This window comes from Danio rerio, chromosome 16 (assembly GCF_049306965.1).
Source record: "Danio rerio strain Tuebingen ecotype United States chromosome 16, GRCz12tu, whole genome shotgun sequence".
NCBI lineage: Eukaryota > Metazoa > Chordata > Actinopteri > Cypriniformes > Danionidae > Danio > Danio rerio.
This window is the reverse complement of record NC_133191.1, coordinates 31,683,387-31,703,999: the sequence shown is the minus strand read 5'-3', so window position 1 is coordinate 31,703,999 and position 20,613 is coordinate 31,683,387. Positions and strand designations below refer to the sequence as shown.

The 20,613-nt window shown below is 37.7% G+C and overlaps 1 protein-coding gene across 4 annotated transcripts in view; it reads right to left on the bottom strand.

Moving 5' to 3' along the window:
- Positions 1–213: 213 nt before the first annotated feature.
- fam171a1 (family with sequence similarity 171 member A1) overlaps positions 214–20,613 on the bottom strand; it is a 54,937-nt gene continuing 34,537 nt past the window's right edge. For 2 of the 4 annotated variants that reach the window (XM_073926083.1, XM_073926084.1), the window contains exons 5-9: positions 18,896–19,072; positions 8,718–8,763; positions 6,649–6,765; positions 6,160–6,274; positions 214–3,755 (exon numbers count right to left, since the gene is read on the bottom strand). In XM_073926083.1, coding sequence (XP_073782184.1) covers positions 2,090–3,755; positions 6,160–6,274; positions 6,649–6,765; positions 8,718–8,763; positions 18,896–18,934 — 1,983 coding nt within the window. In that variant the 5' untranslated portion in view covers positions 18,935–19,072 and the 3' untranslated portion in view covers positions 214–2,089. The remainder of the gene's footprint in view (positions 3,756–6,159; positions 6,275–6,648; positions 6,766–8,717; positions 8,764–18,895; positions 19,073–20,613) is intronic. The other 2 variants (XM_001335895.7, XM_021466922.3) reach the window with 1 other exon arrangement.

Sequence of the window (20,613 nt, the reverse complement as noted above, 5' to 3'; positions counted from 1 at the left end):
AGCTATAACATTTATTAATTAGTATTTGATGAGCAAGGTTGTGTAAACACCCTTACTTGAAACACGTCCAGTCATTCTTCAATACTTTTTATTTAAAGTGTTGAGTCAAGTCATTTTTATTAATACCGCTTCAATATTACATGGCGCATGTATTTCAAACTCTTGACTTGGTTGTAATTAGAAATCGTGAAAATGATGTTCAGCCACTGTTGATGAGGTTTTTCGGCTTTATTGGAATAATATGCCTGAATTATAATACAAGCAACCAGAAGTACAAACATTCAAAGTAATTTGCTGAAGAGCCAAGTGGTTACCCAGGCAACAAGCCAGACCTTCAACAGCTTTCAAAACATGATACATCGCTTTCATTCCTTCATCAGTACAAACACACACTGCATATTGCGTCTGCAGCAGACACACAGAGAAACACACAGGCATAAACAACTGGGTGAATGAATATGTACATACATACAAGCAAAATATAAAATCATAATCACAAACGCACTGAACGTTGAGCAGGGTAAAAAACTCTGAGATTATTAGTGAAAATTGTATATAAAAATATTTAAAAAATAATAATAAAAAATAATAATCATGTAAAATATATATTTGTATTGCTGTCAACAGAATATTTGAATAGCTTACTGGAAAAAAAAAACGGCATTTAGCATGACAGCAGCACTCGGCAACGGCATAAACAAGCTTGAATTTCTAATATCTGATCTAAATTGAATCATAAATATTTCTCATTTTACATTAACTACGCATTGTTTCAATCCTCTCAACATCTTAAGTGATTCATATTAAATTGTACATGGCAATTTTTTAATTGGATCCCAGATTTGACCGTTGGAACTCATTGTATTTCCAGAAACAACATTAAACCACTAACACGCATAAAATGAGATCAACGAAGTGTAATGCCATGTCAACATACTGAGAACAACATCACATTAACTGATAATGATGCAGTGGAAAAGGAAATCTACTTGCGTGTATAAATGATCACCAGAAAGGCACTTAAGACAAAAGTGAGAGTTTGGGAAAAGGAAAGCTGGTGGCTTTTTATGCATGTGTGTTTGTATCCAACTCTCGTCTGAACATGCCGTCCACTTCACACAATAAGGCAAAAGCAATAAAATAACAACATACAATGAAATTAAAACACAGTGGTTCAAATAAAAAAGGCAAAACTAAAGCTACAATGATCCTTCAGTTTAAAGTAATGCATAGTGTTGGCAAAAATCCTACTCACGAAAGAAATGCACAAGAAAATCTGTGCTCAACGCAGCCAAAAGGCGAACAAATGATGCATTATGTAAACTTATTTGGCTTTACGAAGCTTCAGCTGTATTCTACTCATTAATGCGTGAAACAAATAAAACTTAAAACAGGTGTGATTTAGATTGTAGATCCCATTATAGTGGTTTTATGTGTCTTTAAATCTATTAAGGTGTGGAAGACATTCCACCGGTCCTCCCATAAAAATAAGTGCTGGGAAACACTTAGTGGTGTAGTTGCAGTGTACACATGTGGCCACTAGATGTCATATTGCTCAAAAACAGCAGCATCTCATATAAAGCATAAACAACATTTCACCTTCAATACAATGGCTTGCAATATTTTTTGCTCAAAGTGTATGTCTGGAAAGCCATAGCCGTTGTGCATTAGACTGTTGGGTTTTAATGACGTCCATTTTGCTTGGAAACATCAGTTTGTTCTTCCTTGTTCAGTCTGGAGGCAGACCTGTTCCAATATCTATTTGTGCTATGGCTTTCTTGGCTTTCATTGCCACAGGCAAACAGCCACGCACAGACCTGCGCTCATAAGGCAACTCCATTCAGCAGTCCAGCTAGGGACCACAGGGGAAGCACTTTAAGAGATGGTTCATCCCAAAATAAAGCTTCTGTCATCCTTCAAATCACAAGGTTGTAAACCCAGATGAAGTTCTGCAGGGTACAATATTTAGAAGGATGCATTAATTGATAAAGGTACACTGTTGTTTGTGTAAGTCAAATAGGTTTGTAATAACATAACAATGAGTAAAGGATAACAGAATTTGGGGAGTACCATCTCATTGAAAGGCATGTCATTTTAGGTTAAAGGCCAGTAGTGGTCGCTCCTCTCGTTTCTGCCATGGACTTTTCTTGTTCTCGTCTTCACCTCCGTCATCAGGGACGAGCAGTTTGTCTGGCCGGCTGCTGTTCATGTGTACTGGAGTCTCCTCAGTCCTAAAAACCTCACCATCTATCCCTGTATCCTCTGAAGTTTCAACTACAGGCTCAGGTAGAGGAGGTGGTGAAGGAATCTCAGGGGGAGGTGACGGAGGAGACAAAGTCCCTTCGTCATCCTCTTCGCTCTGTTTCTCCTGCAGTAAACCCTTTAGAGCACTTTCTTCAGGGCTGCAGACTGGCGTGGGGCTACCGCTGTTCTCCTCATCGGCATTTGAATCCTCTACAATCAATACCGGTGTATGTCCAACCACAGGTGCTGCAGGTTGAGCCTCAGGTTCAGTTTTAACAACAACTTTATCACGAACACGCCGCCCCGGTGTGACGTCGCTCATATCAACACCAGAGTCCAGACTGGCGTCGTTGCTTCCGACACAACTGCTGTTGCATCCAGCCCTTTGCAAGTCAATGTAGGAATGGCGGATGTGCGCGTTGGAGCGTCCGTCCAGAGAAACGAACCAAGCCCTGGGGTGAGGGAGCGGTTTCCCACCCCTGAGCTCCATTAAAGTCTTTTCAGCCAGAAGCTGATCTTCTCCGTTCATCTGCACCACATCCAGTCCTGCCTGACTGAGAGAATTGGGGATGGAGAGATCAGCAGGAAGAGCTGCTGTCTGCAGTGTCCACTCATCAGCTCCTCCACCCTGGTCTTCCCCCATCCCTTGTGTCCCTCCTTCCTGCTCTCCCTTGTGCAGAACCTGACCCTGGGGCTGGTGGCATGCGCTGAGCTCCGCCTGAATGGTTTCCAATTCGCTCTGTACATCTGACTGCAACAGCAGTGCCTGGCCAGACAGAGGGTGCGTCCCTGGAAGTCTCATGTAGTGAGCTGGGATGACGAGGGTGGGGCGAGCCTTGCGGTAGGTTTCTTCCCCTTTATTCACTATAAGTTCGGAGGTACAGCAGAGCAGGGCTCCAGGTCGGGGAAGTGGGGCAGGACGCTCTAGATGGTCTACAGAGCGGGACAACAAGTAATCAGTTGTCCGTCGCTCAATTCCTTGCTCCCGTTCTGGAGATCCGGCAGGACTTGCGGCCGAAACAGGAGACAGACGTTGATCCCGCAAGCTTGATTTACTCTCCGAAGAGAGACGTCCTGCAGAGGTGGTGTGATGCAAGGTATGAGGCGAAGAGGAGGAGACAGACATGTGGAGGGGATGGACGGACGAAGTCGTAATGGACGTATAGCTCCGTCGGTATTCCCCTCGTCCAGCAGCGGAATCATAACCTTCAGAGGGATTGTTTGAGCAAGCCGATTTGAGAGGAAATATTTCAACTGAGTGTTTGTAGTGGTTGGATCCTCGGCTGTGAAGCTCGCCACGCGAAGTCGCAAGCTCATTGGTGGAGGAGTCGTAGGGAGTGGGTTTAAGCATAGGTGTGTGCATGTCCGGCTCTGCCCCGTTCTGGTCAAGGTGAGTCTCATTGATGAGGTTAAGGTGGGACATGGAAGTAGCCTGGTCTCGTTTAGAGCCATCCAAAGCTGAGGATAATGTGAACTTCCGGTGAGCAGGCCGCAAACGGGTACACTTCCTCCTGAAACACAGAAGCATTGTTCAATTTGACTACTGAATTAAAAAAAGGAACTTTTGCATTGTTCAAAAAACTGATTGCAAAAGTACCCACTTTTTAGCTCGTTCGTATTGCAGAAACTAGGAAAGAATTTTATTTAGAGAAACTCCTTTTTAATCAAGCACAATAAGAGATGCATGTGTGACTGTACATTAACTGGGTGATTGAATGCGATATGAAACACCAGATAAGTATTTCAAAGCACTACACTACTGAACAAGCAGATACAGAATACCAATATTAACCAAATTTACCTGCTACCTTTGTCTAATGCGTTGTGTTCTTTTCTTAGTTTCACTGATATGTGGCACTATAATTTGCAGCAGTCCATTTAGTCTTCGAAACGCTTAACTTATGTCTACATTCCATGAAACTCGAAAACGATCATGTCATCTTCCACCCTTTTCACACTTAATCACTTAGATAACCAGGATATTTTTTACTGTCATTGCAACCAGGTAAACCAGGCACCAATGTTATTATAGTTAATGAAAATAGTAAAAAATAAAAAATAAAAAAGCAACTTAAATTAAAACATTTTCGTTAACTAAAGTAAAAATAAAAAACAGATTTAAAAAAAAAAAACCTGAAACTAACTAAAATTATAGCAAAAACATTTTTCATTTTTGTCTTTTAAGTGTATTTAATACATAAGCCTACTGTATGACTTTTAGAAGTAAATCTATTTGCTTCGCACTGCCAGGTGTTTGACCTGAATGGCACCTAGCTCCCTTACAGTCAGTAATGCTGATGCCATTGGGTAAGTCTAGATCGGATAAGCAGCCGGCCAGAACTGTAATATGCACATCAATATAGCAGCATTTTTATGACACTGTATAACAATAATGAATATTTTTACAGTACTGTGACTGTTTAGGGGTGAAGGTTGGCATTAAAAATACAATTTATTGGGTAATTTAATACATAACATACATTATACTTGGTAAAAATACTGTTTTTACATTACTGTGATAGCTGGAGTGGGGGAAGACGTTAATAAAATACAATAAATGGGAAAATTTCTAAATAATATAAATAGTTCTCGTTAACTTCCGGCCACATGCATATCTGATCTAGCAACAACCATGCCCTTGGCCAGGTAAGCCTAGTTCTTCTGCAGTCATCCATGGTATTGCTCCCACAACAAAAACGAGTGGACATGACAGCAGCACGGTGACAGCAATAAATACAACCCGAGCAGTGACTTTAAAATATTAATTTAACACATTTGTGCCCAATAATGGATTTTATTTCTGTATTAGTGATCCTGACTCGATCTTCTGAGTGAATCGGTTGAACTTGTTCACCGAATTATTTAAAACTATTCGCGTCTCCAGAAAGCACTTATCCACAAACTACTTATTTTATAATGTGCCCGATACCCCCTCTGACTCAAAATAACCCAATTTCCTGAGTTGTTCAGTTATTAGAATAGTACACTGAGATCTGACTTGTAAAATTGGTGAACCGATAATACTGCGCATGCGTGATTCAGTAAACTGAACACAAACAGTACATGACAGTGACTAAAGCAAACATGAACAATTGCAGCACAGGTAAATCGAGGGCTTAAATGAAAGGATCTGGAGAAATGCATGTTTATTTCATAACAGAAAGTCGTAATGGAATTTTAAGAAGTGAATTGTGCTTCAGTATTGTTGCAAAATTTAATCGTAAGAAACTATTCAGATCATGGTGATGATTTAAATGATTAAAATTATGATTGCTGACTACATATATAATAATTTGCTGAGTCCAAACATGTGAGGAGCGTCACAAAAATCAGGTTCAATTTAAAGATCCGAACTTCACATCACTACTGTGCATCTAACCGCAAAAGCATATTTTACTGTACTTAGGGTTGCTATCTTGTGCTGTTATATTTGAATTTGAGGATGGTAAGATGATCGAGGTCATGTGTCCTCTGAATACGTTTCAAAAAATGTATTTGAGTTTTTATAATAAATATATATTCTGATCATTTTGAATCTTGCACCTAACAAATATCCTTATTTACAAAATAAAAAAAATTATAAAAACAAACCAATACTGAAACTAATAGAAACTAAACTAAAACAATGCAATTTCAATATATAGAAACTAATAAAAACTGGTAAATCCGCCTCTAAAAACTAATTAAAACTAACTGAATTTGATAACAAAAAGACAAAACAAAATAAAAACTAAAACTAATGAAAAATCAAAAACCATTATAACCTTGCCAGGCACAGGGGAAAACTAGTTCTCAGTGAATCAACCTGGTGACTAGTTCCTATAACAAAGTTCACATTTCTACCCTGTGCAAATGATCTTATGATCTTCCCAGATATTTTTATTAGGCTTTGTTCTTCCCCAAAATAAGACTCACCTGCAATAGTAGAGCAGCAGGCAGAGCAGGAACAGCAGTATGAGGGCCATTCCCCCTAGTATGACCAGCAGGAAGACTGTGTGGTAAGTGCTAATGTCCTTTGCTACCACCGGACCTACAACAGAACATGCACACTTGGTTTTCAGCATCGATGAATCCATTCACATTTACCATGTACCACTTCTCTCCTTTACAGTATCCATCAATAGCACTCCTCAACAGCAGAGATGTCCTAGAAGCATCGTTTTCATGCTGAAAGCCATGACCCCTGGCATAATGACATCATTCTTTTAGCTAGCAGATATGAATAGCACAGTGAATGTGCAAACAACTCTACAAGTCAATAACTCGGTCTGCTACTAAGCACTTGTAATGTCTGCCTGCTGGGCTCCTCTCTCCATTAATGGCTATATAAAAGAATCAAAGAATGGACACTCATCCAACAATATTTCAAATAAAAAAGGCCTAGTAATGGATGATGATTGTTACCTGTGTTGATAGGAGACATTGCTGCGACCCAATAGCCAAGCTGAGGGGCAATGTACGTGAGAGTCAACTGCTTGCCCTCTCTCTGGACGTATCCAAGACTGCTCTTCAGCCAGGCACCTGCACACACACACACGCACACACACGCACACGCACACGCACACGCACACGCACACACACACACACACACACACACACACACACACATATAGACATGTTTGTATTTAATACACACTACTGGTCAAAGTTTGGAGGCTGCATTTATTTATTAATAATGATTTTAAAAAGCAGTGATATTGTGACAATTATTTTTAAATCAAAATAACAACTGTTTGTGTGAATATTTTCTTCAATGTAATTTATTTCTCTGATGGCAATGCTGAATGTTCATAATTACTCCTGTCTACAGTGTCACATGATCCTCCAGTGATTCTAATGTTTGTTGAAAGATTTCAGATTACTGTCGATAACAGCTGTGCTGCCTCATATTCTTGCAACTGATGAATTACCATTCAAAATCATCATTAAAAAATAAATAAAATAGCTAACTAAATAAGTTAATAAATCAGTGATGCATTTCATTGGTCTAAAGTGCAAGTTCATGAATGTTACATAAATTTAAATCAGGGTTTCTGCAGGTTTCACCAAGTTAAATTTAAGACTAAGGGCGTACTCGCACTATGCTATCCGAACCGTGCCCAGGCCCGTCTCCCGGATCATTTGAGAAGAGTACAGTAAGTGCTCTGAATCGGGCTTAGGCACGGTTCACTTGGCCGGCCCTGGCCAGATTGGAAGAGGTGTGTCAGAGTGCAGTTCACTTGGGCTTTGGTGCGGTACGCTTGTAGTGTGAGTGCAAAGCAACAGAGCCCGAAACTGAAGACAAGACGTGACTTTTACGGGATTGTTTTATATGGATTTTATTAATAATTCTTACTGTTTAATAAACGCAAACTGTCGTAGATTAATAAAGACACAAACCCCTCACTGCACGACAACTGCACCTTCAGCAAATCTCCTAATTCCTGTAGCACGAGGACTTTTATGATTGTTTATAAGCATCAAAAGTGGCGGATCAGTTCGGCGAAATATCTGACTGCGTCACTGCATCCCAAACGACTAAAAGAATATAACTAAAGAACTCTTCACTGTGCTAAGCGAGAGTGCTTCTCTACTAAACAGCGCTTCTTCAATGACGTAAGAATGCCCAGGCCCGAATGTAATGAGAGTCTGGGCTGTCGGGGGAGACGGGAGGGGGACAAGCGTGCTTTGGTCTGGTTCAAGGCAACTGTACATAGTGCGAGTACGCTTTTAAGACTATTATAAAGGAAATTAGACTTATATGGGGCTAAATGCTTAGATTATACCACTACAAATAGATTTTCACTTGCCCCATCAAAAAATGATTACAATTTAATACATTTAATAATACAATAATAATAATTTAGTTCAAATATATATTATTATTAATTTTCAAATATATCCATTCACAAACCCTATAACCCTTATCAACAATAGAACAAAACATAGCTGTCAAAAACTTCAGTCTACAATAATAATAATTTCATTATAAAAAATATAGGCCAGGTCAGTATCCTCAGCACTAAATAAATGGAGAATATTTAAGCAAAATGTTACTGTAATGAAAATAATTAAATGCTTTTGTTTATATTTATTGCGATAGATTGTATGTGTAGTAATGGCCAGATTGGGTAGCTATGAACAAAGGAAAATGAAGACCTATTAAAAAACATTTAAGAGCTACAACACAAAATTTCAGCAAATTTAAGACTTTAACGCCTAAAGTTGATCTTTTTAGACAGTTTAAGACCCTGAGGATACCCTGTTAAATACATTTTCAATATTTTTATACAGCAGTGAATATATTTTTTGTTCAAATCAAAATGTTAAAATGCATAAAAAAGCCTTCAAATTACACTGTGATATTTACATGTACACAGTAACAGTAACTTTGTCTTTTTCTGTTTAGTAGGTTTACATTATGGCTACTCAGCAATATCACCACTACAATAAAACAATACAATCCTGTAATCAATCACAAAAGAAATATAAACCTCTGTCTCGAGGAAGTCTGAGGTCAGCGCTGATTTGAGTCCAGCACTGAGAACAGACAGTACAGAAATCACTCAAAATACTGTACTACCATTCTATCAGATTTCTCTGTTGATCACTTACAATACAATCAACTGACTTTTTACTAGACTATTGTGTCTAGATCAATGACTGTAAAAAATATGGACGACGTGACAGCCCCTTTTCCCATTAAACGCCTTGAGGGCAAAACGCCTGCTTGACGGGCACAAACTGTCGCAAACGACTGCTGAAATTGGAGCCTTGACATGCGCAGAAGGACTGTCTGATGGAGCCAGAGGAGGAGCCGCGAAAATGAGCGGAGCCGAGCTTCCAACCAAACGCTTTATGTAAAATCAACCACGCCCCCCGAACTTCTCAGCATGCGTTTGCGGTCATATCAACACAAATGGATGTAATAACGTTAACAAATATGAGGGCTTTATATATTCCATCGCGCCAGCTCCGGGCCGCAGCGCATAACATACTCACGGCGTCGCGGGTTGATTCCGGCTCGCATGTGACAGCGCCGGCTCGATTGACTCGGGCTGGAATCGGGCAGTGAGTACAGGCATCCGGAGTAGGTCCAGCATAGGTAGTCAGTCTGAGCTCTGAGGAGTAAGTCTCCAGCAGGCGAGAATCTAGCCTGTACTGGCCCGAGTATATTTTGCTATTTGGGTGGATAGGCATGTATCAGCAAACTAATAAAGCCCGAAAAAAGCCCTGACCTTAGAGAATAAACAGTGTTCCACCAGGATCATGTATGTCAGAAACTGTAGTTTACTGCTGAACTCATTTTGTCATGGTAAAATAACACAGAAAGCGAATAATAACACTTTAGTCTCCTGCCGAAGCTCAGACGCGCTGCTTTGATAAACTGTCAATCACAACTGTCAATCACGATGACACGCCCAGCATTAAATTACTGCTAAAAACAAACTGTTTACAAAAATGAAGATCTGCACCTATTTCAGCACAATAACCAGTGCCTTAATCCACCAGAACCATCTTTCGGGACATTTTATTGCAAGTGTAATACATTTTTTTATTTGGGCTCAAGTCTCCTTCATTAACACGGAGGAGGCGGGCTTTATGACTTGTACTGCAGCCAGCCCCCAGGGGGCGATCTAACGGCAGAGACCTTCACTCAAACGCAGGCTTGCGGCACACTTGGTCTAGATGCTTTCCCAAATGTGTGTGGAACCAGACAGGGAAAAAATCCAACCATACAAACTACAAGAAGCGCCTCCATTGGGATCTATATCTAGGTTGTTATCCATTCCTAATTAATTAGAATCAGAATGGGCTTTATTCACCAAGTGAGTGCAAAAACCACAAGGAGTTTCTTTTTTTATGGTTTACAGGTGCTCATACACAAATATAAAAAAAAACTGTGTGCAGGCTCAGTAATTTAAATTTTATGGCAAATAATATATTAGTTTCACTGTTTTTAATGTAAAATAACTGAGAATAAATATGGGAGACAGAGATGCTAACAATGTTTTTGCATCTGAATGAGGGGGGGGGGTGGCTTTGACAGAGTTTAATTTATTTAAACTCAATTTATTTGTTGTTGTTTTACAGTTAACGTCATAAAAAATACTAAATTGAACAAATAAAATAAATAGTAAATTAAAGAGCCCATATTATGGGTTTTTGAAAATAACCTTCCATAGTGTGTAACACAGCTCTAAGTGAAGTGAAATATCCATCTAAGGCTTAAATCTGTAAGTGTACAGTGTTTAAAAACTGTTGATTCATCTATAAAAGAGTCAACTAACAGTGCTTCAAACGAGTCGTCTTGATAACGAGTCAATAGGTGTTTTGCGATGATGCGGCTACGAAACAAGTAGTTGTGCGCGCAAACCCGGGAGATTTGAAACCTGAGGCCCTGCCCACTAACACAGAAGCAAAAGGCACACACACACACATGCACACGCCGGTCGAATGAAGTCGAGCTGTGCAGATGGATATTATTGACAGTCTCTACCCGAAGATGAAACTGTAAAGTGGTTGAGGTTTATTTTTGCAAAAAATACCTCAGCATTATAGCCCAGCCCTGTGCAGTGCTTCTGGAAACTACATGCTTACAAAGAAGAATTCATTGGCCGTTTGTTAAAGGAAGGATCAGTAAAGACTGTCAGAACACGGAACAGTGCATCATGGATCACAATTGTAAGTACGTGCGATTAAAATTGTTGCCTCGTTTACTCTAGCTTGCAATTTATGTATTTAGTTGTGATTTGTTACTTGTAACCGCTTGTACTGTATCAGGTTAACTCTTTATATTTTCATATCACATGTAAAGCCACATTGAAAACTCGACGCGTGCCGCTTTGTTTACGGATCGTCAGCTGTACACACCTGCAACGGTCAAGTTTTAAAATAGTTCACTGCCCTCAACCCGAAAGTGGATTCTATGTATTGTGTTTTTGAATGTTTTGGTGTTGTGTCCTCTGAGGAGGAGAGTAATGTGTGTGTGAAAAAAGCGCAGGTAGCGTGTGAGGGGCTGGTATTCATCTCTCTCAAGTTCTTCTGAGGAGAAGGGTAGTGTGTGTGTGTGTGTGTGTGTGTGTGTGTGTGTGTGTGTGTGTGTGTGTGTGTGTGTGTGTGTGTGTGAGAAAGAAGAAAAGAGCAGGTAGAGTGAGATGCCTAGGACACGTGTTGATCTTCTCCCTAGTTACTGGAGTTTTTCAAGTCTATCGTCTGTATTTACATTCAACAACTGGCAGCCAAAATCCACACCTCACACTATAAAGCATGTATGCAATGTGACTACTTTTATATTGTTGATTAGCTGCTGGACATTTCACTCTGTCTCACGCTGAAGGCTGTCAGTGTCGACCAATCGAAACAGGCTGACATCGATCCAATCAGCGCAGATTAGCTTCGCGCTAAGGAGGGAAAAAAAAAAAATTTGATCGCTGAACGATTGATATGGGAGTCGCTGGGATAATTAGGTAAAAATAAATGCAGATTATAAAACCATGAAAGTGTTTTTTGACCTTGGATGCATATTAGACTGTTGTTGGAGACCCTTACAACCAAAATATGACCAATTTCATGTATAATAGGGGCTCTTTAAGTTAAGTTTTATAAACTAATTTTGAGAGGAGCTCGTGATATGATTAAGCACGACTGGCTGCTTATCTGTAATCACTAATAATCCAATCAGAGTGATCCTAGTTTACTATAAATGGATCATTTTCTCCCTACTGCTCTATCTTTGTTTTGGAAGAATCATTGGAAGAATTAATGTACATGCGACAATCAACGTCAGTCAAAGACAACATATAAACAGACAAGATGGAGAAATCAAGACGGTGGCAAACAGACAATAGAAGGTTCAAAAAAGACTGGCAAGATGATTTTTTTATATAGCGAAATCAATTGCAAGACAGTATGTCTAGTTTGCAAACAGTCTGTTGCCATTTTAAAGGAGTAGAATATCCAACATCATTACGAAACAAAACACTATGCTGTTTATTCAAAATACATGGCTGAGGCGTAAAAACAGAAGGTTATAGCGAGTCGCTAGAATTTATTTTTTCTTCATTTTCTTTTCAGCTTAGTCCCTTCATTAATCAGGGGTCACCACAGTGGAATGAACCGCCAACTTATCCAGCAAATGTTTTACGCAGCAGATGCCTTTCCAGGTGGAACCAAACACTGGGAAACACCCATACACTACGGATAATTTAGCTTATTCAATTTACCTACAGTGCATGTCTTTGGACTGTGGGGGAAACTGGAGCACCCACACAAACACGGGGAGAACATGCAAACTCTACACAGGAATGCCAACTGACCCAGCCGAGACTCGAACCAGCGACCTTCTTGCTGTGAGGTGATCGTGCTACCCAAGGCACCACTGTGATGCCTAGAATATAACATAATTTTAAATAAATAAGGTGACCCTGTGGTAACTTTAATACATTTTGCATCGTGTACCAAAAGGAAATTTTACTTTCGGCCCGCAACCCTCAGTCAAGTTTTATTTCTGTCCCTTCATAGGAAAAACTTTGGCCATCCCTGATTAAGATAAACAGTTAAGATAAAAGAGAATTAAGATTAATCATTCAAACAGAATTCACGATTTAAATTCTGCAAGTCTGTAAAAAGAATGTTCTTAAACTTACAAAGCTAAAATGTGAATAGGTTCAAATCGATAAGGGGGTTATTTGTTTGAATGGATTACATCATAAATTCCACTTCTACTAAACCTACAAAGTTTTTTTTCTGTTTAACACTAAATAAAATATTGTGAAATAATATGAAACCAATAGCCATTGACTTTAATAGTATTTCTTTTTTTATGGATGAAAATTACTACATCTTCCAATATTCTTCAAATATTTTATTATGTGTTGATTAGAAGGAAAATAAATTCAAGAGACAACTTTGAGACCTCTTCTTCAGGGTGAGTAGATAATAATTTTGGGGGAACAGTCTCCTTACGGACCACTTGATGGCAGTGCGTGTTGTAGCAAAGGATTATTGTGTATGAAAAATGGAAAAAGAATGAAGAAAGTAATTTAGATAAAAGCAGAACATCAACATATCTCACTGGAAATTCAACATTTGCATATCTGTCAACCATCAGTTTTTTTCCTGGGATTTTTCCTATACACAACTAATACCGCCGAACCACCAGGGGATGCCCCTTGCTCTAAAATGTGCATGTCGTCTGTGCTTTCATTTTATTTAGGCATGAAACACTTTGAAATAAATATAAAAATGGTTCGATATTCTTCCTATCCAGTACAGGCGCCGTTGCCCCTCCAATGCAATCCTCAAAACAGTTCATGTAGCAGTAGGGGGTATGACAGGTATGATCATTCGTGATTAAAAGTTTAAAACATTTGTTTGTTTTTTTATTCTCAGTCGGTGCACCACAGTTCACATTGATCTTATTCAGTTAATATTGATTGATTTTATTGATTAGTGCCAGATCAGCAGACACACTGCACTGAAGGCTACAGCAGTGAAATAAACACAGCAGCGCACTGAGCAAAATGCTGATGCACACAAACAGAGCAGACGAAAGAGGCTGGAGAATGATTCAGCATTGTTTACACAATTAGCTTCATGTACACGTGACGCAGGAATATTGCTGGACAACATCTCACACTCTCACAATACAGTCACATGCGGAGCTCTGCAATTTATCAATCTGCCACGCAAAGAAAGCCCTGTGTGAAGCGCTTTGTGCGCAGCATTACATAAGGTGACTTTGCCAGTTGGCATTTCACAATGCATTTACACGAATGCAACTGCTTTGATACAGTTTTGATACACTGGACTGAGTTAACCGCAGAACATTCAACCCAGAGCAGCAGATTGTGAAGATCAATATGGTTTTATACAAATTTAAAAAGTGTTTTTTACCAATGCTGTGCATTCATTTGATGACAAATGCAGCAAAACTGTTATATTATTACATTTGATTGTCGATTGCCATTAGGTCAGTCATCATGTGCTCTTTTAGAAATTGTTCTAATATTCTGATTTGCTTATGCTCATTTATTATTATTAAATAATATTAAATGGAATCAGGCGACTGCTTACTTAACTACAGATCCTGGCAGATCATTTTCTTATTTATTGCAATGCTTCTATCAGTAAACGCAGGAATAAACAGTATTATTAATGTGGGGTCTGATGTGCTTTTCAGTCTAGCTGGTGTCCCAGTGCACTACAGACAACAAAGCCAACTACATCATAAGAGAGGAAATAGAGTTAGTGTTGCCACTGTTCTCTGCTCTGTTTATAAGTGGCTGCTAGGAGACAACAGTGATAACAGAGCAGTCCAGACATGGCCTGAACTTAGAAACCCAAAAAGAACTGCTTCCCACAATGTCCTGTATTCTGTCTCTTGAGCTAATTTAGATTCGCACATATACAGTATATTTTTGTTTTGAAAGCTTATTTCCACTATTTTTTCATCTAACATTTGCCCTTGTGTAAAGACCACAAACTGCTTCATATTTTTAGCCCACACCACAGCCTTTTAATTTATACTCCATTCGATAATGAGTAGGGATGGGAGGGGGAAAAAATTAACCATTCGTTTGTCTGGATACGCATGGTAAGTGAGTGTGTGGATTGTTTTGGTATCTGATTGGAAAATGTGGTCTTATAGCATGTATTACTGTCTGTATCACCCTCGCTTTATCTTTGACGCTTTCTCTCTCGTGGCGTTTAGAGCAGTTTGTTGGTGTGATTACAGCTAACCGCAGTCTAGTCTATCCCATCACTGTTCAACTTTGTTCTTTCAATTCACATGCTTCAGGTTATATCGGTTTAAAGATTCGAGTGCAGGATGCAGCAGCAACTCAATACTCAAGCTGGTGGCCTGTCAGCTCACAAATACTTTTTTAATTTCATATCAGTGGAACACATGTATCGCAACATAGGAATTTGCATATTTAAGAGTCGGCAAGTCTAAAATAAAAATTTGTGAAATCAAATAAGAAAATAAAGGTCATCATTACCATTGATCAGCAACACAGGACTAAATTAAAATGTATATGTCCTATATGTATAATAAGAGTGAAATTAGAATACATTTTATACATGCCTTACAATTAGGGTTGGGCCAATAGACGATGCCATCGTCCATCACCTGTTTATACTAATACGTCTTACTGTTAAAATGGCATTTTAGAACGAAAATGATCCACATCCACACCATTTTACCTAGCATTTCTGAACAGCCCTCCGTCCGCTGAAAACGCACATCACGTGACCACACATACACACGCGCGCTGAATAGTGTCTCACTATAGTTGTTAAACGTGTTATTCAGAAATCCCAAGTCTCCCAGAAGTTCTGGGGGTCTTTATGCATTTGCGGGACTCATAATGCCCGCAAACGAGTGATAATGTCTCGGAAATCACACGTCTCCCTCCCGGTCCTCAAATAAGTCGCGCACCTTTTTCACCCCCGGATCCCCCCTCGCTCTTCAGAGACTTATGCTGATGTATGATATTTCTAAATAGTCTTTAGTTGCTACAATAGTTTTTTTACATTGTAAACCAAATCCATCTGAATATCATGACCACCAAAGTGATACAAACCAACCTGATAATTTTGTGAATTGTCCCACCCCTAATAATGATCGAACATTCTCGTCTGCATTTTTTCTCCAAAAGTAATGTGTTAAAACAGACTGAACTAGAATTGCAGATACTGTTTAATACACATTTTCACTTGCAAATGTGGGTGCAGTCTATTTTTTTTGCAGTCTTCAATATTTTTCCCCATCCGTATATTTTCTAATAGTCAAAAATCAGTTCTGCTCAGTTTTGTACTTTGTTGACATATAACGTAGGACTAATACGATTTAAAACAAATAGGTGAGCTGCATGTTTAAAAAAAAAACTAACATCATACAGACCCTTTACATACAGAGCATAAGGAAGACAAAAAGGGCAAAAATACATCACAGCTGGTCATATCAACAAACAATTTGACTATGTTCATGTGATAACAGCCAATAACTGACATATGTTTGCATATAGGGCACAATAGTGATGTGTGCAAAAACTAGACGTCAGATTTATTTGTGAATTTAAAGAATATGTTTATTCATACTGGAATGTATATTTAATTAAATGTCATACTGACTGCCAAAGAGAAGCACCTCATCAAATTGCATTCATTTTGTTTTAAAGACATTTGGCCTTGTCCACCTTCCATACTAGCATACACTTAGCTGAAGTATACTTCAAGCTTTACACTCAAAGTTAATCTTTATGAACACAAATTGCTTAACTAACATTGACAAATACTAGTAATCTTTTCAATTTCAAAGTCAATATATATCAATTTAGACACAATAGTCATTTACAGGCTATCAATAGTCATTTGAAAAGAACTTCAAGCTAATTGGCTGGCTGAGCGGACAAAATAACAGAGCTTACAGAGTAGAAGAACTCAATGAAGATCCTATTGTGATGCTTTAATGCATGTCTTCCCGATTCCTCCAGTCTGCTGCGGGACTGTGTTAGTGTGAAGCTGCTCTGAGTCTCAGGCTTCTGCGGCACAGCCTCGCGGTTTGTTAAATGCATCATAAATTACAGCAATGGTCAAGCCATCAGCCAGAAGACTTTAAGTTTGGCTTTACACTTTACAGCTTTAAAGTCACAGGCACAGAGAATATTTTTATCAACAAAACAAAAATATTTATATTCATTTTCCAGTGAATATAGCCAACATATTTTAGTGCATAAAAAATAGAGTTAAATACATTAAGATAAGAGCCTGGTCATCTAACATCTTTAGGAATAGAAAGATAAATAACACATTTAAATTCAAAGGAGTTATTCTAAAATAAAAACACAAAACAATCATAAAACTACAAAATTAGCTACAGTTTTTTATTGTTTCTTTTAATTTTTTTTAATAAAATTTGTATTTAATATTTTTCTTCAACATATTAATTTAAAATGTAAGGTCATTTTAAATGGAAAAGGCTCAAAATAAAACAGTCAAATAGCAATCAAAAAACTGTTTGACTGTTAAATATGCATATGGCCATTTCAACAATGCTTTCCAAAATAATGTAATAAATCAAACAAATAAAAATAAAACTAATTGAAATGTACAAAGCAAATAAAAGTAAAATGTAGATGTTAAAATAGAAGTAAAATCTTATTTGCTGTAATTAAAAAAATATATTGACAAAAATCTCACATCTAAATAATATTTTAAATTATTTCTGTTTCTATTTGTAAACAAAAAACTGTTCTTTTAAACAAATATTATTTTACAATATTCCTGCATTACTGCATATTCAAGCAATAATAAAACAGTTCTTTTAAATCCAAATATTTTACATTATTTAAAAAAATAATTAAATGCATCTTTGAATAGTATACAGCTAAGGTGAGAACAAGAGATGCAACTACAGAAAAAATATTCTCAAATATCTGAATAGCATCTGAGATAGATTTTTCTTTCTCTGATAGGAGGAATTTACTACTTCACAAAAGATCTGTCACAGCAGATTAGTATTTCAGAAGATTACCTCTTGACATAAACTGTTATTACTAGGACAGAAAAAAAGAAGAAAAAAACCCTAATGTGGAGTCTCTGAGAATGCATGGTGAATTTCGTCAGACTGAGAAAGCGAGGGACAAAGAGCACTGAGCTGAAGATATGGCCAGACTGGCCTTGCATTGTAATTATAGCAATCCTTATCTAACCACATTGAAATTATGGCATACTCAGAGCCCTGATTTACGAGGTAAAGATCTTTGTCTACAGGATCTCGACAGGACAAATTGCATATAACCTCACAAAGACACGGGGCTCTAGACAAGTAAAGCATCAGGGTCAGTTAAAGCATTAAAGCTTCAGTATCATTTCATTTCGAACCAAAACCAAATCAGCAGGTAAAACAAAACAACAAAGCAGAACTTTTTGGAGCTTATATTACCACTCGTTGAATACAAGTAATCTCCATCAACTCCACAGACAATCATTAAAGCATTATTTTTAAAGCAACACATTAACTACATGTTTAAATGCATCTGATTAAAATTCAGATTTTTTTTTTTAGCAAAATCCTGTAAACTCTGTAAATGAAAGCCACAGTGTTTCAACCTTGTGACTCGGATTTGATTTGGAACAGACAGATTTATTCTGTCTGTGTATTATTTGATTATGACTATTTGCCTACTGAACAATCTGCCTTTTCATCACGAAAATCTGTATAATCTCACATAATCACAGCAAAAAAAGCAACTTTAACACGCTATTAAGTCTTTCAGCGGTGTGTGTGTGTTGTTGCCATTTAAAGGATCTGGTCACTAAAATAGTTGATGATGTGCGACTCATATTTGGAAATCAGGAAACACTTCACCAAAGGAAAACATTTTCATAAACAGTCCCACATTATTCCCCCCTCCAGCTCAGCTTTGAACACGTATTATTTGCCTCAGATACAATGAAGACAGGAAATCTGGAGGCTTTGAAGAGATCACAACCTCACAGACAAACAAAGTAAACCTTCAGAAAGGAAACACCTTCAACAAGTCAGATGAAAATATTTTTCACAGCATAAACATCCAGTTGTGAGATATTAGTAATGTTTTTTTATGATAAAATGATGCCATACTATCTACAGCTCTAAGATAGATGCATATTATAAACTCACCCAGTTTAGGGTCAAACCTCCATGCCGGAATGTGATCATTCTCTTTTAAGCCACTGTTTGCAGGAAGAGGGACGCTCACACTGATTGGCTCGCTGACGTGAAGCTCCACCCCATCACTGCCCAGAAGATGGACACTGAGTGCAGCTATAGGAGTCAGCTCAAACTTTCGCTCACTGCCTATTAAAGAGAGAAAAAGAGAGAGAGAGGCAAGAGTTCAACAAGATAGAAAAAAAACAACAATGTGAAACAATATTGACCAAGATAAGACCATACTGCAGAAACCAACGTATAAAATCTAGGTACGCAAGATATTTGTATGTTTTTTTAAGAGGGTATTAAAGGGAACCTATTATTCCTCTTTTTATAAGATATAAAATAAGTCTCTGATGTCGCTAGAGTGTGTTTGTCAAGTTTCAGCTCAAAACATTAAATATTATTTTAACTCTTTAAACTGCTCCCTTTAGGATTTTATTCAACTTGTGCTGTTTTGGTGATTGTGACTTTGAATGCAAATGAGATTTTGCTCCCAACCTTCTTTAAAAAAAAATTATGAAAAAAAAAAAAAAAAAGCACATACCCCCACTGATGACACATACAAAGGGAGAATGTCAATCAAAGTGTTTCTGCAAACATTTTAGGCTTGCTATATTTAAACACAGTTGCCGCACAATGGTGTTTAAACCCTATACAGTAATTTTTGCATAATAGGTAACCTTTAAAGGAACCGGTAGCTCATTCTGTCATCATATTCTCAACATTCATTAGTTCCAAAAATTTTTTATACTGTTTTCTGAAGATATTTTGAATGCTGGAAACTAGTAGCCACTGACTTCAGCGTTTTTTTCCAACTATCGTAGTCAATGGCTATTGGCTTCCAACATTCTTAGAAATCCTCTTTTGTGTTTAACAGAATAAAAGGAAACCATACAACTTTGAAACTGACCATTTTATGAACTTTTGTGCAGGAAACTATTTTAATACGATGTTAGATCGATAGTTGATGTTACTTCTTAACATTTTATTTATTGTTAATGAGTCAGCTAAAACAGTATCAGACAGACATAATAACAGTCATCCATTATAATTACGACCACAGCAGAAAATGAGTTTCATTCATTTTAAAGTGAACTCATGTTTGTGGCATTTATCATCATTATAGACGACAGAACTTCTAATGTAATGGCATAATAATTAATTATTCAGTGCTCATGAACTTTCCATTTAAACACAATTATTGTGAAATTCAGTACTCATCAATTCAGAGTGAAAATAACTATGTTAAAGAGCCCAATGAAAAAATAGTTTTCCCATGTACATTTTATTTAAAAATGATCCACAATACCACAACTTCACAATTAATTAATTAACCTATGCACACATACAGACAAAAACATACCCTTTAATTTAAATTAATCTAAACATCTACAGTAAGTGATATTTTTGTATTGAGTTGACATCAAATAATAAAGTATGCAACCCGTCTTTCTATAGTGTTGATTAATGTTTGACTGACAGGCAGCTGCTCTCCTGTGGCTTTATATCTGTATTTGTACACATGCTTTGTGGTGATGTGGCTCAACTTATGGACCGTCAAACACAATGAAAAGGACTGGCTTGTGAGCAATTAATGAAGTGAATTTGTCTGAAGGAAAAAAAATGTAACATGTTTTGCATCCAAATAAACCTGTTGTTGTCTATTATATTTTTAGTACGATAAT